Consider the following 12,644-nt stretch of genomic DNA (forward strand, 5'->3'; position numbering starts at 1 on the left):
CACTTTCCTCTCCAGGTACTGCCTAAATACCCTCCTTTCTTTTTTCTTTTCTTTTTTTTAAAGATTTTATTTTTTTTTCCTTTTTCTCCCCAAAGCCCCCCAGTACATAGTTGTATATTCTTCGTTGTGGGTCCTTCTAGTTGTGGCATATGGGACGCTGCCTCAGCGTGGTTTGATGAGCAGTGCCATGTCCGCACCGAGGATTCGAACCAATGAAACACTGGGCCGCCTGCAGCGGAGCGTGCGAACTTAACCACTCGGCCACGGGGCCAGCCCCTCTTTTCTTTTTTTTTGAGGAAGATTAGCCCTGCGCTAACATCTGCTACCAATCCTCCTCTTTTTGCTGAGGAAGAGTGGCCCTGAGCTAACATCCACGCCCATCTTCCTCTACTTTCTACGTGGGACACCTACCACAGCATGGCTTGGCAAGCGGTGCCACGTCTGCGCCCAGGATTCGAACAGGTGAACCCCAGGCTGCCGGCTGCCAAAGTGGGAACTGCGCACTTAATCACTGCACCACCGGGCTGGCACCCCGCCTCCTTTCTTTTACAGATAAACTCCTCATAGGCATTGTCTATACTCATTCTCTCTTGCCATTCTTTTTTCTATCAGGCTTTTGTTCCTAACACTCTACGTAACTATTTCTGTCAGGATCGCTAACTTCCTGTTCTTAAAGCAAGGAGTTAATTCTCAGTCCTCATTTGACATGGTTGATCACTTTTTCTTCCTTGACATTTGGCTTCCAGTACATGACATTTTTCTTTTTCTCTCCTACTTTGCTGGCTGCTCCTTTTTTGTCTTCATTGTCTCTAAACCTTGGAGTAGCCTAGGGGTCAGTCCTAGAACTCACTTTCTATTTACACTCACTCCCCTTTGTGATCTCATCTAGTTCCCTGGCTTTAAATACCATTTATTTGCTGGTAACTCCTAAATTTTATCTCCAGCCCAAACTTTTCCACTAAATTCCTGGCTTATATACAATTTAATCTCTCTACTTGGATGTCTAATAGACATTTCAAACTTAACATTTCCAAAATTGATCTCATTTCCCCCCTAGATTTGCTCCTCCCACAGCCTTGTCCCTCTCAGTCAACAGCAACTCCATCTTTCCAGGTGAGGCCAAAAAGCTTAAAAGTCGTCACTGACCGCTCTCTCTCTCACATCCCACATTCAATCTGTCAGCAATCCTATTGACTCTACTTTTACAACAGATCCAGAATGCAAGTAGTTCTCTCCACGTCCACTGTTACTCTGGTCCAAGTCACAATTATCCCTGGCTTGAATTATTACAAGAGCCTTCTGTCTCCATGTTTTGCCTATGCCCCCCTCAGTCTCTTTGCAATGCAGCAGCCAGAGTGATCCTGTTAAATATAACTCAAGGCATATGACTACTTTTTTCAAAACGTTCCAGTGGTTTCCAATCTCACCCAGAGTAAAAGCTAGAGTCCTTACAATGCCCTACAAGGGCCTATAAGATTGGGCCCTTTCCTAACCTCATCTGTTACCTTTCCTAACCTTATCTCCTGTTACCTTCCCTCTGGCTCCATTCCAGTCACAATAGCTTCCTTGCTATTCCTTAAAGCCTGAGCATGCTGCCCCCTCAGGGCTTTTGCACTTGCTAGCCAGGAACACTCCTCTGGTAGTATCTGCATGGCCAGCTCCTTCTTCTGCTTTTATTCAAAAGTCATCTTCCAGCAAGGCCTTTTCTGAACACTATTTAAAACTGCAAAACCCTCCCCACCACTCCCTATTCCTTTTCCCTGCTTTATTTTCTGTGGCCATTAACATACCATATAGTTTAATTATCTATCTGGTTTATTGTCTTTCTCCCACCCACTCTCTCACTCCAGAACGTGAGCTCCATGAATGCAGAGGTCTTCAATAGATGCTTAATAAATAAATGAATGAAAAGGGCACAGTGTCTAATAAATACTGTGGGGGGATATGCAGCTTGTGGGTACCAGCTACTAATAAATAACAAATACAATATTCATCTGGACCTGAAAATACTTTAGATTCATTTGGTGTTGACACTATTTGCTTCAAAAGCTGTTTTCTCTTTCCTTTCCTGTACATAGTGCTTTACGTATTTATTTGTATTTTAATTTACTTTTTCATGGTATGGAGTTATTTTTTACATTTAATTGATGTGTAACACTACAAAAATAATTTTGGTTTCAGTGTTTGGTTGATACATTTGTTTTAAGGGTATGCCCCACGGGATAGTTATGCTGAATTACTAGATCAGGACGGAGCCATAAAAAGCATTAGAACTTCATTCTAATTCTCTGAAAGTCTCAAAGGCTGAAAAATGAGGCGCTACCTATTTGTTTATTTATAACTTAATTTATTTCTATAAACATTTTAATTCTATACTATTATTGGAAAAAAATGATAAAGTAGGCTCATTACAAGAAGGCACAAGCATTATTTGAGAACTTCAAATATAGCTTACAACATTGGAAAGTCTGTTAAAATAAGAAAGCTCAATTTCTCCTCCTAGAATTTGCCAGTTTATATTCTGTATTTCTTCAAAAAGTCTCTGGTATCCATCCATTTTTATGTTTTTTGCTCATAGTTCTAGTATTTTCATAGCTAATAGGAGAAATGAAAAGGACATTTCCAGGGAAATATTTACACTCACATGCTGGCATAAAGATAAGTTAAGGTATCATGCTACAGCCACCAGGAAGCAATGGGTCTACTGCTTACAGTGTGTAGCTGTATAACCCAGGCAATTTATCTAACCTTTCTAGACCCTAGATTCCCCATCTATTAAATGAGTATAATTACAGTGTCTACTTCACAGGATTGTTGTAATGATTAAATAGTAGAATGATTGTAAAGCAATGGCATAATAGCAGCCATACAGGAAAACACCTGATAAGTGTTAAGTGATATATAAGATAGGCATTGGTATTTTACTTAAGGTTCTTTCAGTTGCAAATAACAAAAGCTAACTCAAGCTAGGTTTCATGTATTCAATATATATTTATTGAGCACTTACTATGCACCTTCCTATGTGCCAGGCACTAGGCTAAGAACTGGGAAGGAAAAAGGAGAACTTTATAACAAGGATATGGGGTGTCACTTAGAACTCAAAGGCAAACTTACAGTTGAACTTCATTCAGAAAGAAATGGAACTGGGAACTGGAAAGCTAGAAACCTATGAAATATTCTCTGTCTCACTATCTACTTCTCTTTATAGATTTGTTTCCATTTTCTTCTTAGTTGATGAGTTTTTTCGGCAACAAAGCTTAGATAATGGATAGCAGATAACCACCCACAAGCTACCAAGTTCATGTATTCTGAGAGACTGATGGCTACTGTTTTCTCTTTGATCTTTTGCCTTAATTCCAAAGTCCTGATAGGATCAAGTGTCCATTCTTATCTAAACAAGGGGTCAGCTAAGAAGGTCAGTGTAAGTTGAACAAACATTCCAAATAGTATCTACAGCAAGTATTACCCATAATTTATAAAAGAAGAAACTAAGACTTAGAAGTATGAGCTACTTTCCCAAGTTCATGTGGGTAGTGAGTGCCAGAAACAAGATTCAAATCATGTTTGTGCAAGTGTAGGATCAACAAACGAGAGTGAGAGCCTCCTTCAATTTTGCATCTTAGAAGCTTTGCTCACCTCACCCTAGTCCCAGTTCTGCTAATACTTAATAGTTCTTTTCACTATCCATGTGTTCCCTTACTAAAATGTGACAGCTTCACAACTTTCAAAGAAACGCAATGTTTAAAAAATTTTCACAGATTCAGTTTGTAAAGTTTTTGCAAAGAGAATAAAAATGTAATTATATATGCTCTCATTGATTTTGTAGTTAAACAATTTGCCTTCCAGAAGATACTACTAAAAGCAAAAACTTACCTTCCCATTCTGTTGGGATATCCCCTACTTCATAGTCTACTTCTCTTTTGTTTGCTGCCTCTACAATTCTTCTCTCTCTAACAGTGTGTCCTATAAGACAAAAGTGATTATTACATTTTTAATACATGATACAGTAGTTACTAGAAGTAATATTTTCTCTTTTGATATTGCACACCTCCTCATATGGTAGAAACATTAACAGGAAAAAGAAGAGACTTCATTTAGAATTAGGTATGTTAGAAAAAGCAATTTCTGAACTACTGCAAAAGTTTTACATTTCCTACCATAGTATGCAAAATTAATTTTGGTAGAGTAAATCTAGATTCTGTGTACAGAAAAAGAACAACTAATTACTCTGTAGGGCAATAATGGCTAAAAAAACATAAAAACATTTTAATAATCAACAGACTGTTCAACTCTTTCAAACTCTCTAAGTATATATATTAGAGGGGTCAATGGCTGCTGCTACTGCGACATTCATGGCCCCTACTAAGTACAAGTGTGTAATGGACCATAAGACCCTGCTGTCACCCTTTCCCCACAGTACACTGGCAAGGGAACCAAGTCATAGGTTGGATTCTGTGGCCCATCTGAGCGACTACCTGTCAAGGGAATCTAAATGAAAAGGGACAGAAACTGGCGAGTTTTGGGTATGGTGCTTCATGTGTGAGATCAACATCTGGAGCAGGATGGTAGCAATGTAGAAAACAAGAAAGCAGGGAGAGTAGTAAAGAAAAATGTGAAGAATGGTCAGAGATGGAATGAGAATGACTGCTGCTTATACTTCTCAGTAATAAAAAGTTGATTAGTGTGTTTTTTTTAAGTTCATAAAGAAGGGCTAAAGCTATTTGGTATTTTCTGCTTTTTTCAGAAAGTCTTGATCATATCCTTCAAAGCAGCTTTGTCAAAATGGTGGTTTCAAAACATGTTCCTTTGACATTGAACCTTTAGCCTAGGAAAACCAGGTAAGCTTTTCTACTTCCCCATAGTTAACGTGTGCCTGCCTACTCCAGGGAATCTTAGCTGAAACAGAGAAGACATTGGTCAGTAATGAGGGAGGGAGCATGGCTTAACAATGATCAGACCAGTAAGGGAGAGAAATCTGGGCCTCATAAAATGCTACTTTCTCTTCACACTTTTAGGCCAACCTTACACTATGCTAAACAGACTGAGTACAAAAAGGAACTGATCTTATTGCCTGAAAATCTCTTTCCTACACTACCTGAAATTCTACTAACTAAAAATTCCTTCAATTGCAGACAAGGAAATTCCTGAGAGTTACTGTGCAGTAGAAAAGAATCCACAAAAGTGTAGCCTCAGAAGAGTGAGTGGCTAGTTTTACTTCCTCTGCCTTAGTAAGCGAAAGGCTGGGGTTTCAGAGACAAGCCATTAATGGTTAATAACTCTGCAGTATGAAGTCAGGGAATCTCTGCATTTCATTACGGACTCATTTAATCAGGTTGATTTAATCCTAACAGAGGTTTCCCAAGTGTTATAAGGAGGAGTTCCCTTTTGCTTATCTTATCCAATAAAGATACAGTAGGGCAAGGGATAAGTAGAATTTTTGGGTTGTAGGGCCAAGGGTCAGGGCAACAGGAGCCTATAACAATGACAGCTACATTACTCTCATGGTAGAGGCTCAATATATGTAGCTATATTTTCACTAAAATGCTATTTATATCCACATATGTAAACACATCATAATAATGAGTTACCATAAATTTAGCATGTCCTGAAGTATGTTTCTATGACAATTTTCAAAATGTTTGAAAGAGTCAAAATACCTGTGTCTTGATATAGTCCTTATCTAAACACCAACATGAGGGCCGGCCCCCTGGCTGAATGGTTAAGTTCATGCGCTCTGCTTCAAACCAGGGTTTCACTGGTTTGGATCCTGGGCGCGGACATGGCGCCGCTCATCAAGCCATGTTGAGGTGGTGTCCCACGTGCCACAACTAGAAGGACCTACAACTAGAATATACAACTATGTACTGGGGGCTTTGGGGAGAAGAAGAAGAAGGAGGAAAAATAAAAAAATAAAAATAAAAAAATACCAAGATATATGTCCTTTCAGCAATAACTAGCACTGAAAGGACAACTATCACCTAAAATACAAAATGCTAACAAATGGGCTTCTGAAAGTCTGTGTGGGTTCTACAAACTTTTAAATGTACATCAACAAAATTTAGCATATGGAGAGAGGATAGAGAGGTCTAACATTCCCAGTAGCACTACTAAATGCATATACATTACAGGTATATCTATATGTCTGTGACACAAAACTTAACTTTTTATTCCTATCCTCAGGTCTAAAAATTTCAGTTAAGATCTCCTAAAATTTTTAAAAATGAAAAGTCATACTTATTTGTGTGTATATGGAAAGACAGGAAGAGTAATTTCATGAGTTAGGAGGCATACCTCGTGTTACTGTGCTTTGTTTTATTGCATTTCACAAAAACTGCATTTTTTACAAGAACCTCCACCAGCAAAAAGATTATGGTTCGCTGAAGGCTCAGATAGTGGTTAGCATTATTCAGCAAAAGAGTATTTTTTAATTAAGGTATGTACATTGGTTTTTTTAAAGATATAATGCTATTGCACATTTAATAGACTACAGTATGGCATAAATATAACTTCTACATGCACTGGGAAACCAAAAAATTTGTGACTCACAAATTTGCGGTGGTCTGGAACTGAACACACAATATCTCCAAGTTATGCCTTTAAGTGATTCCTTGATAATTGAAAAAAACCTTTGTTTACAAATAGATCGTACACATCTTTAGAAATATAAAATAAGGTCATTAGTTTATTGAATAAATTCTTTGCAATCAGATATGTTTCTTTTCCCCATATAGTTTTAAAACTACTCCATTCTTTGGAATAAATCCTACTTGTACAATTTTTACGAATTAGGAATAAAATTCATGCCTCCCACTGAATAAGAAATTATGCACAAACTGTACACTTACTCATACTAATATGCTTTGATACAACAGTTGTAAAGACAATCCTACTTATCATAGCAAAAAAATATTCCATCCCAGTAAACACAGCAAATTTAAGTACCTGCTCAAGTGTCAAAATTTTATGGTCTAATTTACATTTAAAAATTAACTTAATAACAAAGACATTTAATGTACGTGTAGGTTTAATACGTCCTAACATAACAATAAACAATTGAAGGTTGTGTACTCAATGAGCATTATCAAATAAAACAATGCATAGTTGTTTTACTTAATATTAAACATTAGATTTAATTAAAACACTCAAAATAAAAGTTTGAGTTCAGGTAGATTGTAATTGTCAATGGTGTATGGATTTAAAGACTGTAGAAGTAACATATTATTTCCCAAACTTATAAATTTTAAAGCTAGCTGCCATTAAGCTAATTGCCCTGGGAGGGCAGGATTTCCTATTCCTTGTTTAGAGAACTATGGAATCCATTTAGTTAAAAAAAGGAAAAAAAGACAAGATCTCCAGGTATTGGGTAGATGACAGATTTACGTAAAAGATAGATTTCACCTGTTCCACTGAGCTTCTGGGATAGAGTATGGGAATCCTGGACACAGATATGGGAAGAAGGATCTAGAGCAGAGAGTCCTAAACTTCAGTCACTCAAGTACCAGCTTTGCAATTTTTGTCAGACCTTATGGTATTATATCCTTAATATTCTTCCTTAATTTGACTTGCTTCTTTCTTCAATATTCACTTTCACCTTGCCCTAAAAAACACCCATGAGTGGCCGGCCCAGTGGCGTAGTCGTTAAGTTTGCGTGTTCTGCTTTGGTGGCCCAGGGTTCATGGGCTTGTATCCCGAGTATGGACATACACACTGCTCATTAAGCCATGCTGTGGTGGCATCCCACAAATAAAATAGAGGAAGATTGGCACAGATGTTAGCACAGGGCCAATCTTCCTCACCAAAAAACCCCCAAAACAACACCCATGAAATCACTGACTTATTATACTATTAATATTTAATAGTATTAATATACTTAATATACTATTAGTATTTTTTGTTCAAACATACATAAAATAGATATATATCTTAAAAATTTAAGAGATTGTCTTTGTACCACATGACGTCATCTTGCAGACTCTGCTTAGGAAACCACACTGGTCTTAGCAAACGGCCCAGCAACACATATGGTGATACATGGCATAGGAATAAACATAACCAGTAAGAAATTCCCATAGATGGGAAATGGCTGATGAATATCAAAGTCTTGCATGTATTGTGTTTACCCTCATTTCATAAACTCTTATGTTATGTACAACAATCTTATGTTAGGTTTGAAAGAAGAGAGCAGAGGTCCTAGAATTCCAGGGGTGACTACAAGAAAAATAAATAGCTAAAATTTATGGCAAGTTTACCATGTGCCACACATTGAAAAAAGTTGTAACTTTGTATGGGTAATTTAACTTAAATTTGACAATTCTGTGAGGTAGTATTATTCCTTCATTTTATAAATAAAGAGACAGGCCTAAGAGTACTTAAGAAATTTACTTCAGGTCACACGCTAGCCAACAGCAGTCAGGACTTGAACACAGGTCTTCTAACACAGATCCTAGACACTTACTCACTAAGCTAAGTTGCCAGACTTTAAGACATCTACAAATGTTACATCTGTAAATATACTACATTTCAGTTAGTAAAGTACAAGGGCTTAGCTAAAAGCAAAAGTAACTGCCATTTCCCAGAATATTAAAAATCAACTCCTTCTCTCCAAGAAAGAAGAAAGAAAAACCACTGCTTTTCATTAGAAAACCACTGTTTTCTCCAATGTAGAAAACATCATAAATCATTTAATATGACAATTCTAACAATCACTTAACTTTCAATAAACATTCACTGAAGAAAATCTGGAAAATACAGAAAAATAAAAGAAGAAATAAAAATCATCCATAACCTCACTACCCAGAAAATCATTATTAACACTTTATTAAATCTCCTTTCAGACTTTTATCAATAGATTATAAATGTGCAAACACTTACATATACACATATTTATAAGATTAACACATTTGACCCTTTTCCCACTACTCAGAAAATATGAAGTTTCTCATGTTGTTATTCCATAACTTAAAAAGATTAATATTCAGTTTCCAAACATGTTCTGACATTCTGAGGAAGGAAACTCTGTAAGTGGGTATAATAACATTTCTTTTGTTCAATTGTGTTTTAAATGTAAAGAGAAAAATAAAAGAGCTTGTCTTTAAAAATATGCAATAAAGCAAGTTAAGAAAATACTAAAGGAAAATTTACGCCAATTAAGTATCAGGTATGCCATGGAAAGTAAGTTTACAAATGAAGGCACAACTACAAATCAGGAGAGCAAGAGGTAAAGTGCAGCGATCCATTTCATATCCTGGGCATCAGAGGAGTTCTCTCTGCTGAGAGACAAAAATCCATCGTGGGAAAAGTCTTCCGGCCTTTCCCTCCACCCCCATCTTTGCTATTTCTGACCTAGAAGAAAGATGAAGCAATACTGGGGAGAGGAAAAATGCTTTGAGGAATTCTCTGAAGTTAATGATTACCTTCCAGAGAAAAGGGGTTCATTAAAGACACCAAGCACCACTGGTGGAAGGAGAAAGCTGAGATATTCTCTACTCTCAGATGAAGTTTCTGCAAGAGAATAATCAGAGTAAATCTTGTTGAGAGGCAAAGAACTGATTAAACACCTGGGACTTTTTGATATTTTAAGCACAATTTTCAGGATGTAGATTTTATGGTCAGTCCTGTGATATTTTCCCTAAGAATTTAAAATTCATTTACTTTTTGAATCGGCTTTATAAGCCCAAGTGTGAAAATCGCCCTCCCATTTCAGTATCTTGGCCATTCAGTTATCCCCCCGGTGGCAAACATGATGATCAATTTCTGAAGTAATCTCCTAGGGATAGGTTATAGATATACAAGCAAATCTATTTGTAGGAAAATTTTTCTTTTTAGGACACAAACAGTAGCATACCGATTGTTATGGACTAAATGTTGTGTACCTCCAACAGGCATATGTTGAAATCTTAAGCGACAGTGTGATGCTATTAGGAGGTGGGGACTTTTGGCAAGTGTTTAGGTCATAAGGGTGGAGCCCTCATGAATGAGATTAGTGCCCTTAGAAAACAGATACCAGACAGCTCTCTGCGCTCCACCATGTGGGAATACAACAAGAAGACAGCAACCTACAAGCCAGGAAGAAGGTCCTCACTAGACATCAGATCTGCTAGAACTTTGATCTTGGACTTCCCAGCCTCTGCAACTGTGAGAAATAAATGTTTGTTGTCTAAGTCACCCACGCTATAGTAATTTGTTATAGCAGCCCGAGCAGACTAAGATACCAATTGTACTGTTTTGTACTTTGTTTTTTTATGCCTTAATAACTTACCTTGGAAATTTTTACAAGAGTATAAAAAGATCTCTGTCATAATTTTCAGTAAACATGAATAGTACACAGAATGGGTATATCATAATTTTTTAAACCAGTTCTTTATCAGTAGAAGAAAGGAAATAATAAAAATCAGAGCAGAAATAAATGAAACAGAGACTAAAAAAACAATAGAAAAAAAAACCCAATGAAACTAAGAGCTGGTTATTTGAAAAGATAAACAAAATTGACAAACCTTTACCTAGACTCACCAAGAAAAAAAGAAAGAAGGCTCAAATAAATAAAATCAGAAATGAAAGAGGAGAAATTACAACAGACACTTCAGAAATACAAAAGATTATAAGAGAATACTAAGAAAAGCTATATGCCAACAAATTGGATAATGCAGAGGAAATGGATAAATTCTTAGAATCATACAACCATCCAAAAGTGAATCAATAGGAAATGGAGAATTTGAATAGACCAATTGCCAGTAAGGAGATCGAAACAGTAATCAAAAACCTCCCATAAAATAAAAGTCTAGGACCAGACAGCTTCCCTGGTGGATTCCAGCAAACTTTCAAAGAAAACAGTATCTATCCTTCTCAAACTCTTCCCAAAAACTGAAGAGGAGGGGAAGCTTCCTAACTCATTTTACAAGGCCAAGATTACCCTAATACCAAAAGACAAGTACAACACAAAAAAAGAAAATTACAGGCCAATATTACTAATGGACATCGATGCAAAAATCCTCAACAAAATATTAGCAAATCGAATACAATCCATTAAAAAGATCATACACATTCAAAGAAGATTTAATACCCATCCTTCTCAAACTATCCCAAAAAGTTGAAGAAGATGGAACACTTCCTAACACATTTTATGAGGTCAACATCACTCTGATTCCAAAGCCAAACAAGGACAACACAAAGAAGGAAAACTAGAGGCCAACATTGCAGGTGAACAAAGGTGCAAAAATCCTCAGTAAAATATTGGCAAACCAAATACAGCAATACATTAAAAGGATCAAAGACCGTGATGAAGTGAGATTTATAGCAGGGACACAGGGAAGGTTCAACATCCACAAATCAACGTGATACACCACATTAACGAAATGAGGAATAAAAACCACATGATCATCTCAATAGATGCAAAGAAAGCATTTGATAAGATACAGCATCCATTTATGATAAAAACTCTAAATAAAATGAGTACAGAAGGAAAGTACCTCAACATAATAAAGGCCATTTATGACAAACCCACAGCAAATATCATTCTCAATGGAGAAAAACTGAAAGTTATCCCTCTAAGAACAGGAACCAGACAAGGATGCCCACTTTCGCCACTCCTACTTAACATAGTATGGGAAGTCCTAGCCAGAACAATCAATCAAGAGAAAGAAATAAAAGTGTTTCAAATTGGAAAGGAAGACGTGAAACTGTCAATATTTACAGATGACATCATTTTATATACAGAAAACTCTAAAGAATTCATCAAAAAAATTTTAGAAATAATAAATGAATATGGCAAAGTTGTAGGATACAAAATCAACATACAAGTGTTTCTATATACTAACAACAAAGCAGCAGAAAGAGAAAGTAAGAATATAATCCTGGGGCCGGCCCAGTGGCGTAGTGGTTAAATTCACGTACTCCGCTTCAGCGGCCTGGGGTTTGCAGGTGTGGATCCCAGGCGGGGACTTGCACACTGCTTATCCAGCCATGATGTTGCAGTGTGCCGCATACAAAAAACAGAGGAAGATGGCACAGATGTTAGCTCAGTGACAATCTTCCTCAAGCAAAAAGAGGTGGATTGGCAACAGATGTTAGCTCAGGGCCAAACTTCCTCACCCGCCTTCCCCCCAAAAGAATACAATCCCATTTACCATTGCAACAAAAAAAATTTAAAATACCTAGGAATAAATTTAACCAAAGAGGTGAAAGACCTGTACACTGAAAACTGTAAACATTGTTGCAAGAAACTGAAGACACAAAGAAATGGAAAGATATCCCACACTCTTAGATGGGAAGAACTAACACAGTTAAAATGTCCATACTTCCTAAAGCAATCTATAGAGTTGATGCACTCTTTATCAAAGTTGTAATGACATTTTTCACAGAAATAAAACAAAGAATCCTAAAATTTATATGGAACAACAAAAGACCCCAAAGAGCCAGAGGAATTTTGAGAGAAAATAACAAATGTGGAGGTATCACATTCCTTGATTTCAAAATATACCACAAAACTATAGTAATCAAAACAGCATGGTACTGGCACAAAAACAGACACACAGATCAATGGAACAGAATGGAGAGCCCAGAAATAAACCCACACCTCTATGGACAGCTAATTTTCGGCAAGGGAGCCAAGAACATACAATGGAGAAAGGAAAGTCTCTTCAACAAAT

The 12,644-nt window shown here is 36.8% G+C and overlaps 1 protein-coding gene across 4 annotated transcripts in view; it reads right to left on the bottom strand.

Moving 5' to 3' along the window:
* Nucleotides 1–12,644, bottom strand: part of NDUFAF2 (NADH:ubiquinone oxidoreductase complex assembly factor 2) — a 145,585-nt gene that overhangs the window by 52,529 nt on the left and 80,412 nt on the right. For all 4 annotated transcript variants that reach the window (XM_008521775.2, XM_008521774.2, XM_070587526.1 and 1 more), the window contains exon 2: nt 3,874–3,963. In XM_008521775.2, coding sequence (XP_008519997.2) covers nt 3,874–3,963 — 90 coding nt within the window. The remainder of the gene's footprint in view (nt 1–3,873; nt 3,964–12,644) is intronic.

The sequence above is a fragment of the Equus przewalskii genome, chromosome 20, assembly GCF_037783145.1.
Source record: "Equus przewalskii isolate Varuska chromosome 20, EquPr2, whole genome shotgun sequence".
Lineage (NCBI taxonomy): Eukaryota > Metazoa > Chordata > Mammalia > Perissodactyla > Equidae > Equus > Equus przewalskii.